This window comes from Pelophylax lessonae, assembly GCF_965119305.1.
Source record: "Pelophylax lessonae genome assembly, chromosome: 5".
NCBI lineage: Eukaryota > Metazoa > Chordata > Amphibia > Anura > Ranidae > Pelophylax > Pelophylax lessonae.
In genome coordinates, this window is record NC_138772.1 from 388,298,649 (window position 1) to 388,321,167 (window position 22,519).

At 40.2% G+C, this 22,519-nt stretch overlaps 1 protein-coding gene across 1 annotated transcript in view; it reads left to right on the plus strand.

Annotated features, from left to right (window-relative positions):
- Nucleotides 1-22,519, plus strand: part of LAMA1 (laminin subunit alpha 1) — a 256,439-nt gene that overhangs the window by 117,385 nt on the left and 116,535 nt on the right. The window contains exons 20-24 of the mRNA XM_082258773.1: nt 2,338-2,444; nt 7,731-7,911; nt 10,204-10,340; nt 13,343-13,579; nt 18,759-18,902. Coding sequence (XP_082114899.1) covers nt 2,338-2,444; nt 7,731-7,911; nt 10,204-10,340; nt 13,343-13,579; nt 18,759-18,902 — 806 coding nt within the window. The remainder of the gene's footprint in view (nt 1-2,337; nt 2,445-7,730; nt 7,912-10,203; nt 10,341-13,342; nt 13,580-18,758; nt 18,903-22,519) is intronic.

Genomic DNA, 22,519 nt, shown 5'->3' on the forward strand with positions numbered 1-22,519 from the left:
GATGTGATGTGGTTGCTCATTTTTGGATTGCTTACTAAAGGAATGCAGAGGTGCTGTAATTAATTTTATTTTATAAAATTCTGTATTACTTTTATCTGATTTTTGAAGCTTGGCCAAGTTGCCAAGCCAAGGCCAAGCTTGGTTTGACAAGTTAGTGATGTTGTTCCCCAAACAGTGGAATGTTCTTTCCATGTCACACAGCACTATACAGAGGGATGCCAAGCTGCCACATTATTTCTTTAATCATGTGCATTAGTTGCATATTAGTGAATGTAATTAAACTGAGCTAAGATAGCATCCATGACAACAATGACACCATGCTGTGCCCTGAGAAATGTTGCCCTCTCTCTCTCTGGCTGTTCAGGTTTTTTTCCTAGAAAAACTTTTTGAGTTGCTACACTTTAATCAATGTCAGGTTTAAAAAAAAAAAAGATTTCCAGTGCTTGTAAAACAATAATATAAAAAAATATTCTTTGATGTGTTGGACCTGGCAAAAAGAGACAATGCAGGACATTAACAAGTTTCCCTACTTATGCTTCAACAGACCTGGAGCAGCCCTTAACTTCACATAGCTCAGGTTGTATAATGTACATTATACACAGGGTTAAATGAACTGTAGCCTATAAGCACACAGCCTGTAGGTGTCTATAGCAATTCCCAGGTTTAGAACAATGTGAATTTGTGTAATTAGGTGTGTATAAGCAGGGCTGTCTTTAACACAGGGCAAAAGGGGCAGCTGCCCCGGGTCTAGTCATTGTTGTGGGGCCCAAAGCAGCTGCCCCTTGAGCCCTCAAATAGTTGATAAGTGGATTCAAGAGGGCCCAAGAAAATTTTTGCCCAGGGTCCAATCAAGAATAAAGACGGCCCTGTGTATAAGTTGACTGTGTTTCAAACGATAGCAAAAATGTGCGGTAAATGAGCAAACAAGGAAAGGTTGCCTCTCTACCTCTGCCAGTTAAAGGGAAAAAACGAAAGTGCCTAACACTAAATCAGGCCATGATAAAAGATAAAAATAACAATAATCGGGGCTACGATTAAAAGATATATAGGAGAATATACAGTAACAACAATAGAACTGACCAGTCACTTTATTACTGCTGAAAAGCTTTATCAGATCTCTGCCAATTTTACTACTAGTTTATGACTGCCATAACTTATATTTTATATCTGTTTATGAGGCGATGAGTATTTCCAGCATGACTGGTAATAATGTCCAGTTGTAGGGGAAGAAAGGTAGTATTTATTTAATGGTGTTTTTAAAATACATGTGAATCCTTACTGATTCGGTTTAACCCCTTCACGCCTAAGGGTAAAACAAATCTTAATGCCTAAGCACAATTTTGCAACTTTGACATGTATTAGTAAAACTGTACATATCATCACAACTACCTTGTGCATCCAGGTGGATTATATCTTGTTTTTTTTTTCCAGGAAAAATTGGGCTTTCGTTTGGTAGTAAATGGTTATGGATAGCTTTAATTTTTATTTATTTAACTTTTTTTTTTTATAGTTTATCATAGGAAACTGGCCCAAAATAGTAAAAAAAAAACAAAACATTTTTTTTTTTTAAATGTAGCTGTATATTTTCTGCTACTACCATAAGCTACAACCAAAGAACAACCCATAATAAATTCTCCTGCTCCTGACAATCCCAGTGATACCACAAATGTGTATGGTATTTGTTGCTTGTACCCGTAGTACAGCCTAAAAGCAATGGTGTGCATTTAGCTTTTTTTTGTCCTACCTAAAACACACTGATGCTAATTAAAAAAAAAAAATCATGCCCAAAATATACTGACCCTGAAGTTTGACCCTGACCTTGACCCAAATGCTGGTAGTAACCTAGATCAGATATAGATACAGTGTATATATATATATATATATATATTTTTTTTTTTTTTTTTTCCTATAAGTGATCACATGATCTCTGTTCTCAGCTGCATAAGTGGCTTGAAGAGCTATGGGTGGAGACTGTAAGGGGGGTGTGTCAGCAGGAGGCAGAGAAGGAGCAATACATTGATCTTCCCAGTGAAGAGCTCTTGTAGGGGGCATGTCAGCACAGGTCTGGTCTTTGGATGACAGGCAAGCTGTTCTCCCAGCCTGACCACTGACCACAATGGGTTTGGATGTGCTCTGCCTAGCGTGATCAGTTTGAAATAGGAAAGCAGGGGAACTGGCAGGATCACCAGTTATTTCACACAAAGGAAGAATTACAAAGAGAACAGGATACTTTTTTTTTACACAAGTACATGGTACAGTACAGCAGACACATATCAGGAATATGAAATGTTGGGGTAACATATTCTTTAACACTGGAATTTTTTTTTCTTTTCTAAGCATGTGAATGTCACCCAAATAGCTCTATCTCTTCAACTTGCCACCACAATACTGGCTTATGTGACTGTAAACCACATGTCCTTGGAGAAAAATGTGATCAGTGTGAGGTGAGAGATGAAGCATGCCTTAGAGATTTAAAGGGATTGTCCACTTTTTTTTATTTGTTTTCTTACTGTTTTGGTTATGTTCAGGACTATACAAAGTTTAAATTAAAAATGTTTTTATTTTTTGAGTTTGGTAGACCTGTATATGAGTATTTGTAATTTTATATACACTTTACACACTGGAACTGTGTAACTGTGGAAGCTGGTAGAAAGCTGTTACTGAAGAACAGACTCTGTATGGTTGATTTACTAAAACGGGAGAGTGCAAAATCTGGTGCAGATCTACATAGAAAGCAATCAGCTTCCAGTTTATTTTATCCAAGCTTAATTGAATAAGCTGAAGTTAGAAGCTGATTGGCTACCATGCAGAGCTGCACCAGATCTTGCACTTTTAGTAAATCAACCTGTATGTCTTCACTGCAATAAAAGTGTCTTACCTGTATGCCAGTGTATCAGGATTTCCAGGCATTGGGCCTGATGTGGGCCCTGCTGTTAGGCAGCCAAGGCCCATTAAACTTTACCTAGCACATGCCTTGTAGGGTGCTACATCAGCAATGTTTCTTTGGAATGTATGCCTTGGTACTGGGATGATATAACTCCCTTAAGCATGCGCTGGAGTTATGGCATTCTAGGACAACCAATCAAAATGATAAAACCCTGAGTAAGACTGGGCGAAATGAAGCACCAGTGATGAAACTCACATTGTTGGAGTTCTGGTAGGTACAACAAAGTTTAGTTTTTGAGATTTGTTTTTATATAAAATTTAAATAATAAAAAAAAAAATATTTTGTTTGACCCTAAATAAATATTTTTATTTTAGACAGGTATTTAACATTGTGTTTGAATGTTATATATAGGCCTTGTTCACACAGGTGTAGCTAAGTGTACCCTTGTGCGAGGGCCACATTTACCCGCATGGTTATGCACAGGTGTTCTGTGCATCCTCATGTAGGCAGTCCCATTTATGTCAATTGGAATGCAATGGCTGTAAAGATACAGCACATGTGGGTACGTGCAGGTATGGGTCCCTGAATGCACACTGTCCATGTTTGGGGCTGTGTACCCCCAGTGCACCTGTTTAAACAAGGCCAAAAATTACTAAGCAGCTGGTAGATGGAACTCTATTTAATAGCAGTAGCACTGAGGCCGGGTTCACACATGCTGCGGCTGCAGTTCACAGCAGGGGGTCCAGTGCATCCTGGTTCACCGATTCAGGTGCAAATCAGGTCTGAATTTTTTCCTGGATTCACACCAGAATCGAAACCAAAGATGCACAGGACCCTTTCCAAATATGGACCGCGGCCGCCCCAGAGCTGTGTGAACCCGCTCCATTGAGAGCTGGTCACACTCTCCTGTCATGCGAGTCATGCGAGTCGGATGTGGGGAAACTCGCATCCAATTCGCATATGTGAGAACCCAACCTTAGGGGAATTTTAATGCTGTATGTGCCCTCATGTTCCCCATGCTTTATGTCTCAGGAGACATGATACCAAGCAAGAGGCAGGGGCAAATTCACATACACTATATTGTCAAAAGTATTGGGACACCTGCCTTTACACACACAGGTGCTTTAATGGCATCCCAGTTTTAGTCTGTAGGGTTCAATATTGAGTTGGTCCACCCTTTGCAGCTATGACAGCTTCAACTCTTCTGGGAAGCCTGTCCAAAAGGTTTAGGAGTGTGTCTATGGGAATGTTTGACCATTCTTCCAGAAGCGCATTTGTGAGGTCAAGCAATGATGTTGGAGAGAAGGCCTGGTTCGAAGTTTCCACTCTAATTCATCCCAAAGGTGTTCTGTCTTGTTGAGGTCAGGGCTCTGTGCAGGCCAGTCAAGTTCCTCCACCCCAAACTCACTCATCCATGTCTTTATGGACCTTTCTTTGTGCACTGGTGCGCAGTCATGTTGGAACAGGAAGGGGCCATCCTCAAACTGTTCCCAGAAAGCTGGGAGCATGAAATTGTCCAAAATGTCTTTGTATGCTGATGCCTTAAGAGTTCCTTTCATTGGAACTAAGGGCCAAGCCCAACCCCTGAAAAACAGCCCCACACCACAATCCCCCCTCCACCAAATGATTTGGGCCAGTGCACAAAGAAAGATCCATAAAGACATGGATGAGCGAGTTTGGAGTGGAGAAACTTCACTGGCCTGCACAGAATCCTGACCTGAAAGAATACCTTTGGGACAGGGCCGGACTGGGAATAAAATTCAGCCCTGGAAATAATTTCATACCAGCCCCATAGCACTATTATACCGGCCCAACAGCATAATGCCATTATTTTCTTGTTCATAATAGGGAAAACCATTAGTTTTAAAGCACATTTGAAGAGTGTATTATATATAGATAAGACAGACATGAAAGCACATAGGGCTTTATAAATATAGGAACAAACTTCTTTCCAGGCTCCCTCTCAGAGACTGCAGACATATCTCCAGAAGGATATAGATACTCTAGAGAGAGTTCAGAGAAGAGCTACTAAACTAGTACATGGATTGCAGGAAAAAACTTACCAGGAAAGGTTAAAGGACCTTAACATGTATAGCTTGCAAGAAAGAAGAGACAGAGGGGATATGATAGAAACTTTTAAATACATAAAGGGAATCAACTCGGTAAAGGAGGAGAGCATATTTAAAAGAAGAAAAACTACCACAAGAGGACACAGTTTTAAATTAGAGGGGCAAAGGTTTAAAAGTAATATGAGGAAGTATTACTTTACTGAGAGAGTAGTGGATGCATGGAATAACCTTCCTGCAGAAGTGGTAGCTGCAAATACAGTGAAGGAGTTTAAGCATGCATGGGATAGGCATAAGGCTATCCTTCATATAGGGCCAGGGACTATTCATAGGATTCAGATATATTGGGCAGACTAGATGGGCCAAATGGTTCTTATCTGCCGACACATTCTATGTTTCTATGTTTCTATGTTAAGAGATGGTCAGAGCCTGGGGACATGTTACAGGAGCTTGTCAGAGGCTGCGGACATGTTAGAGGAGCTTGTCAGAGGCTACAGAAATGTTACAGGAGCTGGTCAGAAGCTACAGACATGTTACAGGAGCTAGTCAGAGGCTGCGGACACAGTACAGGAGATGTCAAAGACCACGGACAGGATACAGGAGATGGTCAGAGGTTGCAGGCACGGTACAGGAAATGTTATGGGCTGTGGACACGGTACAGGAGAGGTCATGGGCTGCGGACATGGTACAGGAGATGTCATGGGCTGCAGACATGGTACAGGAGATGTCATGGGCTGAAGACATGGTACAGGAGATGTCATGGGCTGAAGACATGGTACAGGAGATGTCATGGGCTGAAGACATGGTACAGGAGAGGTCATGGGCTGCAGACATGGTACAGGAGATGTCATGGGCTGCAGACATGGTACAGGAGATGTCATGGGCTGTGGACATGGTACAGGAGATGGTCAGAGGTTGCAGACATGGTACAGGAGATGGTCAGAGGTTGCGGACATGGTACAGGAGATGGTCAGAGGTTGCGGACATGGTACAGGCGCCTGAGGAGGAGAGGGGGAGCAACTAGAACATGTTACACCCTGAATACTGGGGGAGCTACATTCAGATTGAAATTCAGCTGTTCCCTGCTGAACTAGACAAATCTCAATCTATGTGTAGCCAGCTTTATCTTATTCCTTGCTCCTGTAGCTTCCTCCAGTGCTGTAACTTGTCACCTTTAGCTTCTATATAGAGTACTGGCTGTGGTCACACTCCTGCCTCCCAATCATCCTATACAGGGTTAATGTCCCTGCATTGTATGTGATGATGTCAGGACTTTGTGTTGATGAAGAGAGCACTGGAGCTGGCTGCAACATGGAATAATGTAAAAGAGGCGTTTCTCCCCCTCCCCCTCCCCCTCCCTCTCCCCACACCTACACTGTAAGGTGGAGTTTTTTTTTATACTTTCCTGGAGTTTGGCTCTGTTATGGAATTACATTCATTGCTGTTTATACTTCGATTTTCTAATAGGTTAGGAATATACCTGGACTTCTGAGGTGATACATAGATATATTCCATATACATACTATAACTTATTATAAAAGATGTGTGTGTGGAATACATCTATAAATCACCTCAGATGTCCCAGTATATCCCTAACCTATTCAAGAAAGTGTGTGTGTGTGTGTTGTGTACCAATGTAAGGTGCGTGCAGGGCAGGTTTACACACAGCATAGTACAGGGTAGAAGGCAGAGAAGGTCAGGACTCGCAGTCACAGGGGAGAAGATGAAGGCTGCCATCTGTCCTCTCAAATCTTCACTCAGGGAGAGTTAGAATGTGCTGTGCTGGGCAGGAAGCAATGATCGGGACTTCTGTCTGTGTAACCTCTTCTAGCTCCGCCCACCTGTACTGGAGCTCTTTCTGTGAAAGCCCCGACTCAGCCAGCTGACAAAAAGAGGCGTGGCTGCACTCCATGCATATGACTACACCAGACACCAGTTCTAATGGAGTGGGCGGCACCCGGCCCCACTGCTCTTGTAAGAAAAAAAAAAAAAAACATCTGACAGCAGCTCATAGCCGATAGCAGCCCCAGGGCATCCGGCCTGCTGGGAAATTTCCCGCTATCCCGGCAGGCCAGTCCAGCCCTGCTTTGGGATGGTTTAGAGTGAAGACAGTGAGCAAGGCCCTCTCGTCCAACATCAGTGCCTGTCCTCGCAAATGCACTTCTGGAAGAATGGTCAAACATTCCCATAGACACTCCTAAACCTTGTGGACAGCCTTCCCAGAAGAGGTGAAGCTGTTATAGCTGTAAAGGGTGGTCCAACTCAATATTGAACTCTACGGACTAAGACTGGGATGCTATTAAAGTTCATGTGTGTGTAAAGGCAGGCGTCCCAATACTTTTGACAATATAGTGTTTATCCCCATTGGGAGATTTCCTGTCCAGTCCTGTTTTGCTGACAACTGTTAAATTCTAGAGATTTATCTTCACTTTTCCCCTGGTAATGATGGTCTTCAGGACAGGAAGTGATGGTGAGTCTTCCCAATAAGGACATAGATAGCAATAGCAGCCAAACAGGAGTTTTATTCTTCCCCAATATGTCAAAAAATGCTAATAACTTCAATTACACATTATTAGTTGTATCATGGTGTACAAAATACTCATCCATACAGCATAGTGTGTAAGTTATATATGATGTATTTGTACTCTGCTTTTGACTTCTAATTATTCATCTGTTCTAGGTGGAAAAAAACAGTGAATATTTTAATATTAAACAGTTGAGAACTGATTTTCTTTCTTTGATCTCTATAAAATTTGATTCTATGTTTTTATTCACAGCCTGGGTTCTATGGCTTGACATCTGGCTTTGGCTGTTCGCCTTGTAACTGTAGCTTATCAGGGTCAGTTTCCGGAGTGTGTGATGATGCCGGTCAGTGCCCATGTGTTAATGGAGTGGCAGGACTTAAATGTGACATCTGTGCCCATGGATTTTATGGATATCAGGATGGTGGCTGTACACGTAAGTTTTAAACTGACCCACTTAGATTTTAAAGACTAGCCCCATAATGATCTGATTGGAACTGAGCAAGTAAGTGTTAAGCTTTTTTTAACCTGGGTGGCTATGATCCAGAGATCTTCTTTGGTACATTTCTGCTCATGGGTCTCTGCACATTTCCTATTCCTGAACATCGCTCTGCAGCCTGCATACTGGATTAGTTGGCTTTACAGAGATCTCCTGGGAATTCCTGACACACAGGACATAGCAAAGTGACAGTCAGGGGCTGGAAGTGTGCCGGGACTAAGAGCAAACGCTGGGAGCCCAACTACAGAAACTGGATCGCAGCCACAGTGGTAATGTAGTCCATGTTTTATGTTTTTCTCCCCAAACCCAAAGATCAAATCTTGATGGAGCTTTTCTTTAAATGTTATGATTGAAATTACTAGCTCAGAAAGGGATTTGCTTTTAGCAGAATTGCATTTCTTGTTTCAATAGAGTTTTTATCCAATTAAAGTGCTTTCTTATATCAGTCAAACTCAGTACAGTTTTAAGCATGCCAAGACAGTATTACACAGACAGTGCTTCTGAGGGGTAGTAAGGGGGGATTTTAAATAGGCAATAAATTGGTAGACTTCTAAAACAAAGCTGAATTTGACTCTTGGTAGTATGTAATGGACAGTAGTCTACTACAGTTAGTAAAATATTAAGAATTGCATATTAGTTGATATATGGTATTACTTTTTACAAATATTTTTCTATTTTAGGGAATAAGCCCCTAATCACTAATTCATTATCACAAAAAGAACACCAGATTATAGTAGCAATATATATATATATATACATACATGTTGCAATATATTTCTATCACATTAAAAAAAGAAGAGTGTTAAAAAAAAAAAACTAGATATATAAATAAATTTATATAAATATTTATTTATATAAATTTATATAAATAAATATATTACTATATATATATATATATATATATAGTTTTTTTTACCACTCTTCCTTTTTATATATATATATATATATATATATATATATAGCCTATATATATATATTACTACTCTTTGTTATGTGATAGAAATGTATTGCACCATGCGAAAGTTTGCATTACAGAAACAAAGCTGCCCTGGAAGTCATTTGGAGAGGTCCTGCATTGCCCCCTAGTGTTCCTCTGCAGCATTAATTCTTTTTTTCAAACCTTTTAGAAACTAGAATAGATTTACTTTTCCCAAACCTTTCCTTTGTTAATATCTCCATCTATGGTTTGATCATAATTCACCTGCCAGCCAGCACAGTTCTCTGACTGTATGCAGCTAAATTCAGACAAAAATAGATCCTTGAAACTGTTTTAAATAAGAAATATTTAAAACTGAACTTAGGAATGATCTGTATTGCAAATGTGCATTGGCCCAGCTTGGCACAGTGTAAATAATGCATATCTCAGACCTGAAGGGTTGCTGGGGAAGCTGGGGAATCATTGTAGTAGTTGCTGCTACTACAGCTGTGAACCGTTTGAGTCCTGTGCGAGTGGCTTTCCTTCTGCACACACTTACCATAAGAGTTTGCTCACATGGCACTGCCGTCATTCATAGAGCTTTGTATTTTTGTTTCAATTAATACAAGATGTCCTTTGATTGGATGAGGGGGAGATCATGATGTCTCAGCCTTTCCTCTACTTCTTGTCCAATCAGAGAACACATTGTATTTATTGATAAAATACAACGCTTTCTATGAATGGTGGCGGTGCCAAGTGAGCAACCCCATGAGTTCTGTGTGCATAGGGGAAGACACTCACAGAGAACTCCAAGAGGACCTAGAATATTGTGACTATCACTGTAGTAGCACTAATTACCACAGTGATTTACAGTTTCTCCAGTGGCCCTAGAAGATTGTGACTATCACTGTAGTAGCACTAATTACCACAGTGATTTTCAGCTTCTCCAGTGGCCCATCCGTTAAGACATATTCATAGTTACATTCTGTTGTCTCATATATACACCTGTTCTTTTTTTTTTCTTATGTGTCTCATTTGTATTCTACATCTCCTCCATCTCAAATGAATCTCATGGTGATGCTTTATATGTTTTATATAATGGTATTAAGGTTGTATAATAAAAAAGCTTAACCGTAACAGAAAGATCAATAAACATTTCACTACTTTTCAGTGAATTGATAAGATGTATTTGAAGAAATATTGCTTCAGTCCCCAGAATAGATGCTGTCATTTATATACAAGGGGACTGGTATCCATTTATTCTTTATAACTGTCGTTCTTGATGATCAGATCTGTATGTTGTTTATCCTCAGCTTGTGACTGTGAACATACACAGAATAACTGCAACTCACGGACCGGAGAGTGTATCTGTCCCCCTCACACACATGGACCAAAGTGCGAATTCTGCGATGCCAACTACTGGGGCCATGATCCGGAGCTTGGATGTCTGGTATGAAATGGACTTACAAAAAGCACAATATAGCTGAAATGCAGGGAGGCATAAAATAGCTATTAAGAAAGTTGTGTATTCATTAAAAACCACACTACTGAAACACAACAGTGAATAGTACAAAGTTTTTGATACACACAATTGTATCAAACCAGGCTACCTAATTATTGACCCTCCAGTTGAAATCCTTCTACCTATCTAAACCATATCCTTCAGTTAACTAGCCGAGGCTTTACAATTTCCTCCAGTTGCTGTTAAATAAGGTTTCAAACCGATCGCCACCCACCTAATCTATACTGTTTAATATAGTGCAGCCCTTTTCTTACCTTTATTCAGCCCTTGGGGCACTATTCCTCCAAATGACACCAAATATTGGGCACTATTCCTCCCAACGACACCAGCGATGGGGCACTATTCCTCCAACTGAAACCAAATATTGGGCACTATTCCTCCCGCACTATTCCTCCAACTGACACCAAATATTGGGCACTATTCCTCCCAACGACACCAGCGATGGGGCACTATTCCTCCAACTGAAACCAAATATTGGGCACTATTCCTCCCGCACTATTCCTCCAACTGACACCAAATATTGGGCACTATTCCTCCCAATGACACCAGCGATGGGGCACTATTCCTCCAACTGACACCAAATATTGGGCACTATTCCTCCCAATGACACCAGTAATAGGGCACTATTCCTCCAACTGACACCAAAGATTGTGCACTATTCCTCCCAATGACACCAGCAATGGTGCACTATTCCTCCAACTGACACCAAATATTGGGCACTATTCCTCCCACGGACACCAGCTATAGGGCACTATTACTCCAAATGAAACCAAATATTGGGCACTTATTCTCCCAATGACACCAACAATGGGCCACTATTCTTCCAACTGACACCAAATATTGGGCACTATTCCTCCCAATGACACCAGCGATGGGGCACTATTCCTCCAACTGACACCAAATATTGGGCACTATTCCTCCCAATGACACCAGCGATGGGGCACTATTCCTCCAACTGACACCAAATATTGGGCACTATTCCTCCCAATGACACCAGCGATGGGGCACTATTCCTCCAACTGACACCAAATATTGGGCACTATTCCTTCCAATGACACCAGCAATGGGGGACTATTCCTCCCACTAAAACCAATGATGGGGCATTTTGTACTCCCACTGGCTACAGTCTGGCCCCCATAAATCCCGAAGGACGGTAAATTAGCCCTCATTCCCTGCTCTAAACCAGTGTTTCTCAACCTTTTTTTCTGCCAAGGCACCCTTTAAAAATTATGGACAATCTTGAGGTGCCCCATTTTGAAACGTAAAAACTATTATAATAGTCTTACATAATGCAGCAACAGCCACAAGTCCAAGTAGGGCACCCAACATTAGAGGTGATTAATTTTTCCAAAGCAAATACACTTTTGTAAATTGGTACTGACCAGTATTCCAATGTGATCTCTATCATTCAGCCAATGTGAGGGGCAGGGGAGGGTTAGACAAGGATGCTATGCAGGCGACTGACATCCTCCTTATCAACTGATCATGCCAATGGTTGCTAGGATGCCAGCAGTTAGAAGGTTATAAGTGTGCAGAATGAAAACCTTTTTTTTAAAAAAAAATATTTTTGGGCAATTTTTAGCCATTTTGCCAAGGCACCCCTAAAGAAACCTCAAGGCACCTCAGAGTGTCTGGGCACACTGGTTGAAAAAAGCTTCTCTAAACTATACTATCAAAGTGACTACTACTTTGTACCATCCTATTAGTCAATGTTGAAGCCACCTTTACTGTTAACTGTAACAAATTAAAAATAGGTTATTGCAGCTAATGTAAGTACCTAAAACTGTCTTCATGTCCTGAAATTCCCTTCACCACTGAGAATGAAAATTGGAGGGCCAGCTCTGGGAGTTCTATTCTTATAATTTGTTATTTTTCATCGCTTGCCATCTGCAAGTGTGGTGTTTAAAGGAATACTACAGGCAAGCACAGTAGAAATCATTATTGACATGTAATGATCTTTTCTATTCTGTATTGTGCAAATAAATTAAAAAGCTCTCTTTGTACCTTATATTTGTTCAAAAGTGCTCCGGTCACGTGATTTTATTTCCTCAGCTACCTTGGCCTTTTACAGCAGCTGGGTGTGCCATTACTCCCCAGCTGCTGGGCATGTTCCAACTTGAATAATTCATTTTAGGAAGTGACATCATCATTTGTAAGAAGTGTGTCTCTCTCTCAGGAAGCTGTTAGCCAAAACGAGGCTTTGAAGACAGGAGGATATCGTTCTCTGTCTGACTAAGGAGTGGAGGGATGGGGGGTGGGGCTGGGTGGGGCTGGGCAGGACAGGGGCGGTTGTAATGAATAGTAGGCATGCCTGGGCAAGAGAGAAGGACAACATTTTCAGGAAGTAAAAGGCACCATGAAAATTTCATATAACAGGAAATAGAGTTGTCAGTGAAGAACAAGAAGAAGTTGTTTGTCCAGCTTAGATAAGACTTTCTAAGCTACACAAGCAGCTAGCCAAAAATGAATAATATCAAAGATAAAGATATTTAACATACTATTAATAGGAAAAATGTCATTTTTGACTGGAATTCCCCTTTAATGTATGTTTTTTAACGAGAATGTACAAGCCAACAGTGTTTGGTTGAAGTGAGCTACTGCAAGATGCTCGGAGATCAGATATATATGGAGTCCATATATGTTTTATCCCTCAGTGTAAGTAAAATGCATTATAACTCTGTGAGAAAAGATAGTAAAAATAATCCATTCACCCAACAGTCACTGCAGGGGAATCTTCCAGGTGCACATGTTTTAAATGACAGTAATTGATTCACAGTGAATGTCTGGTGAAATTCACATTCTCTACTTTATCAATATGTTTCTGTTCCTTCTATAAATGTGTTAAAAATGAATTTATAAATGCCCAAAATTGATATATATATATTATACAAACCCTATTAAGTGTAGCACATTGATATGTTTCATTTTAGGAATGCAACTGCAGTACAGATGGGTCTTCTAGTCTCCAGTGTGACCTCACTACTGGCCAGTGTCCGTGCAGGAAGGAGTTTGCTGGTCAGACTTGCAATACTTGTTTATTTGGATACAGAAATTACCCCAGCTGCATCTCCTGTGACTGTGATGTAAAAGGAACCCAGTCAGCTTGGTGTGATGATGAACAGAAGATGTGTAGCTGTGAAGAAGGAACTGGTAACTGTGCTTGTAAGGTAAATGTACACTTCTTATTCTGCAGATTGAATATCGAGGATCTATAGTTCAGGTGAATGTTAGTATTGCATTCTTTTATGTTGCTCAGATACTGCCACCTAGCGGTGTATTTACAATATACACTTTTGCAAATATGAAAACCTAGATACACCATTTAATCTAGTTTGTAGTATCTAATAAGAGATATTTTTCCTAATGTTTTGCTTCTATGCATATAGTGTATTTATTGGTAAAAGTAAGCCAGCTGTTTCTGATTAACACTCTAATAACTATAACATTAAATGTTGATTGTACTCTCTGCTGGTACTGTTTTTAAGTGATAACAAGTTTAGATCAGAGCACACTCTCTGCTCTCTCAATGTAACATAAGACTGTGATACCAGACAGGGTAGATGTTTGCTAGGCAGGGAATAGAGAGATGACGTTATTAGTGTTGTTCCCGCTTGTTCAGTAGTCTGGGGGTTTGTCAATGGCCAGGCTTTCCTGTTTATTGTACACCAGACATAAATAAAAGTGCAAGTGCAAGAACCTATATGCCCTGGGACATCCATAACTATGGAGCACACTGAGCGAAATGCAGTCAGCCCTATCGCCCTTCTCCTGCTTCTTTTTATCGGTTAGTAATAGCACACATTATAGTAATGAAGCAATAGAAAGGTGGCCTGGTCTTTAGCACTATCAGCAAGTGTCAAAGCTTATAGATTAGACAACCCCACAGTTTTGGAGTCCTGGGACATGTTTAAAGATTACTGTCAGACTATGTGCCTGTATTTTATGCCTGTGACTTTTTCAGTACGTTTTTTTTTTTGTTTGTTTTAAATGGACCTTGCAGAAAATTGCAAGGTCTGCTTATTAGATGAGGGTAAGGTAATTATATACTCTAACATTTTCCTAGCAGTTTTTCCCTTAAATAAATTGTGATTTTTACATGGATGGTGCCCTGATCCAATTAACAGTCTAATACAAATGCATTTCACTGTAAGATCTGCTTTAACCACTTCAGCTCCGAAAGGTTTTACCCCCTTAATGACCAGGCCGTTTTTTGCGATACGGCACTGCGTTGTTTTAACTGACGATTGTGTGGCTGTGCGATGCTGTACCCAAATAAAATTGATATTCTTTTTTTTTCAGACAATTACAGCTTTATTTTGGTGGTATTTCATCACCTCTGCGGTTTTTATTTTTTGTGCTATAAACAAAAAAAGAGCCACACTTTAGAAAAAAAAAAAAAAAACAATATTTTTTTTACTTTTTGCTATAAAACATTCCCAATAAAAAAATTAAAATGTAAAAGATCTAGTTTTTTTCATTAATTTAGGTCAATATGTATTCTGCTCCATATTTTTAAAAAAAAAAATCCCAATGGGTGTAGGTTTGCACAAAAGTTATAGCGTCTAGAAACTATGGGATACATTTATGGCCTTTTTCTTTGTTTTGTTTTTACTAGTAACGGCGGCGATCAGTAATTTTTAGCGGGACTCCGACAATGCGGCAGACAAATCTGACACTATGTGACACTTTTGAGGACCAGTGACACCAATACAGTGATCAGTGCTAAAAAAAAAATGCACTGTTACTGTATAAATGGCACTGGCAGGGAAGGGGTTAAGAGAGATCTGTGATTTAGCTTAGCTGAAACAGAAGATCTCTCTTTTCCTCTCTGACAGAACAGTGATCTGCCTTGTTTACATAGGCAGACCGCCGTTTTGTCATTCCATCGTACGATCAGCGGATGGCCGCTGGACCCGTTGATTGGCTCCTGCTGTGTCCAATCACAGTGGGAGCAGCGCTCCGGCGGCGCATGTGCACTCCTGAGATCCCATGCACAAAATCAGGTACATGTACATAATTTTGCGCAGCCAGGTCGCCCTGCGGCAGTATATATATGGCAGACGGTCTGGAACTGGTTAATGACAGGTGTTGCACTCTAAATTTTAATCACCCTCAAGATACTACGCTGAATAGTATTACAAAATATCACTTTGAAAAAAGCTCAAAGTTTAGTGTGAATGAGATGGGAGCGATCAGTTAAGGACATAACACAATTACTGAGAATAAAAAAACAGATTTAGCTCAAACTTCTCATACACAAAACAATATATTAATTTATTCAGCTCACTGTATCCACTAGAAAAATGTTTATTTAACTTGTTGCCGCCCGCGCTATAGCCGAAAGATGGCTACAGCACGGACCTAAATAGCCGGGAGGGCGTACATTGACGTCCTCCCATGCATGAGCTGCCTGCTCTCTCCCTGCAGAGTGGCCCGGTTTGCTCTGTGATCGGCGGGTCCATGAGAGTCACCTGATCACAGATCGGAGTAAGGGGACGGTCCCACCCCCTTACCACGTGATCATCTGTCAGCCAAGAAAAATGTAATCCCAGCACCTAGTACCTAGTGCTAGTGGCCATCATCCCAATTGGTATGTAAACAAGAAAATCCCCAATGGAGTGGGACTATAAATGCCACTAGACACTAACATCAGAGTAAAATATAATAAACTTTATTACACAAAAAGACATACAATAAACTATATGTTACACTTGTAAATTAAACGAAGAGGCTGGTTAAAATTGCATGCAATGACAGATCATATACCAATCACTAGGGCTGCAACTAACGATTATTTTAATAATTGATTAGTTGCCGATTATTTTTTCGATTAATCGGTTAATCGGATAAAATAATAAAAAAACTCAATATGCCTTTTTTTTCATTTATTTAAAATAATAATGAGCAAACAGAGTGTAAGTGCCGGTTCACACTTGTGCGATGCTGGAAGGCTGCGTATTCACAGCCTGTTCCCGCATCGCATCTGCACAAGAGGCAGTTTACACTGCCATATGCGATACGCAGGGGGTGTCAATTAAATGTTAACTACACCCCCAGTTTGATCGCATATTGCAGTGCGATCTGACAATTCGCACAGGATCGGATCGCACAAGTGTGAACCACTGTGCGATCCGATCCTGCTGCGGCTGAAAAAAAGGGTCATGTGCGACTTTTGTGCGGGTGCAGTGCGAATCAGCGCACCTGCAGTAGTGTGAACCAGCACTTAGTGCCGGTTCACACTTGTGCGGTTTGCGAGATCGCATGTAATTTGGAGCGCACTGCTCCTAAATTACATGCGATCTCATGTGCGGATGCGAGTTCAGCCATACACTTTGTATGGCTGAATTCGCAGTGCATCCGCAGCAAACTCGCACATGAGGCATTTTTTGAGCCGCCTCAGGATTGGATCGCACCGCACAGTGGTTCACAGTTGTACGATCCGATTCTGTGCAAACTGTCAGATCGCACTGCGATATGCGATCAAACTGGGGGTGTCGTTAACATTTAATTGACACCCCCTGCGTATCGCATATGGCAGTGTGAACTGCCTCTTGTGCGGATGCGATGCGGGAACACGCTGCATATTCGCAGCCTTCCCGCATCGCACAAATGTGAACCGAGCCTTAAACCAAAACTTTTTTTTTTTTTTTTCTTAATTAAGCTCCTATATACTGTAAATAATATAATAAATGCTTATCTAGAAAAAGAGTTAATATTCCTTATAAGGTGCAATATTATAATAGAAAAATAAGTGAATAAAAACGTCCCTGTCAGCCAGAGATATGAAATAGGGAGCATAGAAAGACCCCCTTTATGTGCTATATGGACGTTTTTAATCACTTAATTTTCTATTATAATATTGCACTTTATAAGGAATATTAACTTTTATCTGGAGAAGCTTTTATTATATTTTTTGGCGGGACAGTGCATGGACAGTCACAGGACACTGTAGCTCTAATCTCGGCACTCACGTTCTGCTGCTTCTGTCCTCTTTTCTGCCTTGATATGACTCACTCCCTCACTGATATCAGCAAGAGGGCGGAGAGGAAAGGCAGAGAGGAAAGGAGGAGGGAGGGGGGGAGGAGGGAGGAGGGGGGAAGTCATGGAAGTGCAGAGCTGTGAGAGAGAGAGACAGTGAATGCAGCCGTCGGCTTCACAGAGCAGACAGCTTGCTGATAGGCCGGGGAAACTTCACAAAGCAGCACAACTAATCGACGGAGCAACTAATCGATAATGACAATCGTTGACAACGATTGTAATTATCGATTATTATCGATTTAGTCGATTAGTTGTTTCAGCCCTACCAATCAACGTTGAAGACACTCAGGTGCACATGGTGGAGTGAACCGGAAAATGACCCTACGCGTTTCGGGTTACATACCCTTCTTCAGGGGTCAACCAAAGTTCCAAACACTCAATGTGCCCTCGGAGTCCTCATGGGAGAGTGGAATGATCTGTCGTTAAAAACGGTAAGAGTTACCGATGAAGGGGGAATGCCCAGTTCCAATATAACCCATCAAGGGCAAATATAGGAGAAAATAAGGGATAGTAGCTGCATTATAGGCCCCAGGGGTGCCACAATGATCCAAGATTGCTCAACAAGGACCTCTCCAGAGGAAGCCTTGCTGGTTTGTGTAAACAGATATTATCAACCTGTAAGAGGTAAGTAATTGCAATGACAGAGGGTCATACGAAGTGAAGTAATTGCAATGACAGAGGGTCATACGAAGTGAAGTAATTGCAATGACAGAGGGTCATACGAAGTGAAGTATGAGTATCAGTCCAGTATCTGGAGTATCAAAAGTATGGATGTCTGTCATCTTGTGCTGGAACGGGCAGCCCGTTACTCCAGATACTGGACTGATACTCATACTTCACTTCGTATGACCCTCTGTCATTGCAATTACTTACCTCTTACAGGTTGATAATACTTGTCTACTCAGACTGTGGCTACTGTGAAAACATATCTTCATCCTTTTTTCTGCCATGTATTATATTGTTTCATATAATAATATATAATAATATGATGAATATTTTTGCACATCTTGACAGATTTTTACCCATGATAATATTTTTTTAAATAATTATATTTTTACTCATTATAATCATTTTTTAAATATTTCTTTGATTCATTGAACCTTATTCCCATTGTTCTGTTTTGCCTTATCCTGCATAGCAGTATTTCTGTGTTAGGTTGTATACAGTTTGAATGTAAGCTATTTAGCATTTTCGCCCATTCCTGTTTGGAAATGAGGTCTCCTGAAATCCTTACCTATTTGTAGCAGTTACATTTGTTATTAATATTGTAACTTAAATATTGTCCTTTTCATGTGTTTGGTTTTTCAGGCCAATGTGATCGGTAGTTATTGCAATGAATGTAAAGGTGGAACCTTTGCCCTTCATGCTGAAAACCCTATTGGTTGTTCTCCATGTTTCTGTTCTGGAGTGTCCCAGCTATGTGCAGAAGTTGAGGACTTTGTACGCATTCCTGTAAGTAACATTCTATACAGTATGTTTTATCCATCTGGTCAAATAGAGGAGGCAAGATGTACATATTAAAACTAGTGATCAACCGATATAGTTTTTTATTGCCGATACCGATACCAATATTTTGGTAATCGCATATGGGTATTGGCCGATATTGGCCGATATGTTTCTACATTAAAAAAACATTTTTTTTTTTTTACAGGTACTCTAGTGGAGGGATCTGGGGGTCTAAAATACCCCAAACCCCTCCTCTGCACTTAAAAGCATTCAAAACGCCAAGTTTGGCTGTTTTGAATGCTGTAATTTGTTTGAATTTGACGCCGAGTACCCGGAAGTGATGTCATGGCATCACTTCCGGGTTTTTACATGGAGACCCGATCAGAGCCGAATGCGGCTTTGATCGGGTCTTCTCTTTGGCGGCCGTGCAGGATGGTTGCCCGGGTCTTCCGGTGGGATGGGAGATCCAGACGAGCCACGGAAGGTGGCTGGATGGGGGGGAAATCCCATCCCTCTCCTTGTAATGACAGCCGAGCAGTTTCTCAGCCACATCGGTTGTCATTACAAGACAGCCGACCATCGGCTATGGACGCCGGTACCAGGGTGATGCCTCTAGCTGCAGCCGTCACTCCGGTACAAGCACTTTCCTGAAGTATCGGCAATATCGGTCACCTTGGTGGCCGATTCTGATATATCGGGGAAAGTGCAGATTGGCCCTCGATATATAGGCTTTGCCGATAATCGGTCGATCTCTAATTAAAACATGCCTTTTAATTCTTGCTACTTTTTAGCACTGCAAATTATAAGAGAATATACTATGTTTTATCAGTTGGTCTCTGAAGTAATCCATATCAGTTGCTTTTTGTATGTATAATATGTATAATAGAAGTTAATGATCAACAAATATTTCAATACCAGATCTATATATCAAGCACAAGACTGATGACTTGTACACACGATCAGATAATTGTATGAAAAAAATCGCTTTTGAATTGAAAGCACAATAATCTGATCGTTAGTACACAGCTTTCGTCAGCCGATCACGACATTTCATCCAACAAAATCCAAAGGAACAAACACGAAAACTTTTGTCATACAATAGCCTAGTGAACGACAATTGTTTAATCAGTACAGTATGCGTTCGCTAAAAATCGATAGACAAAGACCACTCATGATCAGAAACAAGAAAATAACCCAGAAAAAGCCTTTCTGTCATTGTTTTGTTTTGCACTATCCGATACATAGCTACGCAACCAGGAAGCTTTTCCAGAATCGTACGAAAAAAATCATACGTTTAGTACGCATTGTTGAATTTGATTCTAGTATCCTGCAACAAAATGCGAACGATAAGTCGTCCGATTATCTAATCGTGTGTACGAGGCAAAAGCTTGGATGTGGTTACAATATGTGAAAGTTAAACTGATTGTTGTATTTAATGTCAAACCAATGCAAACATGTATGGACTTTGACTTTTTACAGTCCAATTGCTTTTATATCATGTGATGTTATTGCAGTTCAAAGAGATATGTAGCAGGAAAACAAAGGGGTGCACTGAGACAGTGCACCAAACACTATATAGAAATAAAGACATGTCATGCAAGGGATTAACCAGTTATTGGAATAAAGTCTTCCAATTAATATCACAAGTTACAGGAATACTTACAAACCTGACTCAGCCCTGGCTTTACTCCACCAGGGTATAGAACGCTTCCCCACAAATTTTGCAACATTATTCTACTTATCCCTATATCCGCTATAATACTTCTCACCAGACTTTGTAGGTTCAAACAAGCACCTAATCCCTCCGAGCCCATAGTTCTGGTAAATCTCGACCACAACTATGAAATAGCCGTTAGAACTTGTTCCATACACAAATTCAATCAGACCTGGTGTACTTAAATCCACATGACTTCTCAGACCACTACTTGAAATTTCCTATATTGTTAACATAAGATGCCGTTATCTTGCTCTCAAACCAGCGATTTACAACAACTATGTTGTAAATCGCTGGTTTGTTGTAGACTTTTGCCCAGTACATACGACACGAAAATTGGACGACGTTTCGTCCGTTTTTTTTTTGGTTGCTAGGAACTCTCAATTATATTCGCAAACAGGAGAGGTTACTTACGATACGAATTTTCTCGGACGATGATTCAAAAGCTTCCGGTATGCGTAACCACGCTGTAGCGTGTGAGGGGAAATGATGTCTACTGCTCATGCGCTGTTTACTGCTCACCATTTTTTTGGACGAACAACATACTGATAATATGATTATCGTACGATGTGTTATAATACGTTTAAAATTTTTATGCTTGCACGACCGGATAATATCGGGCGAACTGTCGTGATCACCTCTCGTAAGCTGTGTACTAACGATCAGATTATCGTCTGATCTTTTCACAAGCGTTATTTTTCGCCCGATTTTCGGATCGTGTGTACGGGCCATTTGTCTTTGTGTCCCTTATACTCTTGACTTTGTTCATTATCTGTATGCTTTAGAAACTCTTTATAAAAACCTATTAATGACAAAAAAAAGAAACAAAGACATGGTAATACAATTAGAGGAGTAATAAAGGCTGTTGGATTGGCTACATTAATCTCAAGCTCACAGTGTAATAGTTTTTTTGGGTATGGCATAAGCTATGAAGAATAAATAGTTGGGTAAGTTTCAGTAAATAGGAAAACAAGATCTGGGTGATCGCTTGTACAGTCAGTCATTCCCCCTTTATACCTAGTTTTTTTAAGGGAATATTTCTCCAGTTATTTTAAAAGATGTGTATACCATTCTGGCACTAGTCCCTTGGTGGTAGTAAATCTTTTATCAGATTGTTGGGAGTAGGGATGAGAACAAATATAAGAGATGAAGGTTAGGGCTGAAATTATGAAAAAACACCATCAGAAAATACTTAGAGAAGCTGTGCATTAACTCAAATAGGTGTGAACTGGGTATAGTCTTTGATTTAAAAAAAATCAATTTTGCCTTTTTAGATATTCCATATGCATTGTGAAATAGCAAAAGTAGATATTGGTTCATTTGGTTTAAAAATAAATCTCAAATCCCAAAGTGGAGAGGTCCCAGCCACATATCTAAAAAAGAGGATTTTATATGCTTTATGCTTCCATGTAATTGGGAGTCTCTAGGCCACAAGGGTCTTTCTAGTATTGGTGAATTTCTAATAGCATTATAGGCTGTGCTTTCTTTCAAGAAGTTTTCTAAATATATGATTTGTTCTTATAAGTGAAATCCAAGCAGAGAGATATTGAGGATCCATCCAGAACTACAGGCTGTAAAATCCATTTTATATTTCTAAATTAACTGAGCTGTAAATCACTATACTTCTGCTACTGTATTATCAAGCATTCTAAATTGTTAATTTTCAAGTTCATAAATGAAGCAAGGCTTGTTTTTACCTGCTCGAATAGATTTCAAATACCAACAGCTTTTATATAAATTTATTTCGAGAAAGTGTTGAATTCTTAACGACTGTATGTTTATACCACCTCTTGGAAATGCAAGGTCGATATGGGTATGCAAGTTCATATCGTTTTTTTTTTTTTTTTTTTTTTTTTTGTCACAGAAGTTACTGGAAAAACATCATACAGTACCTGTAATTAAGAATTGA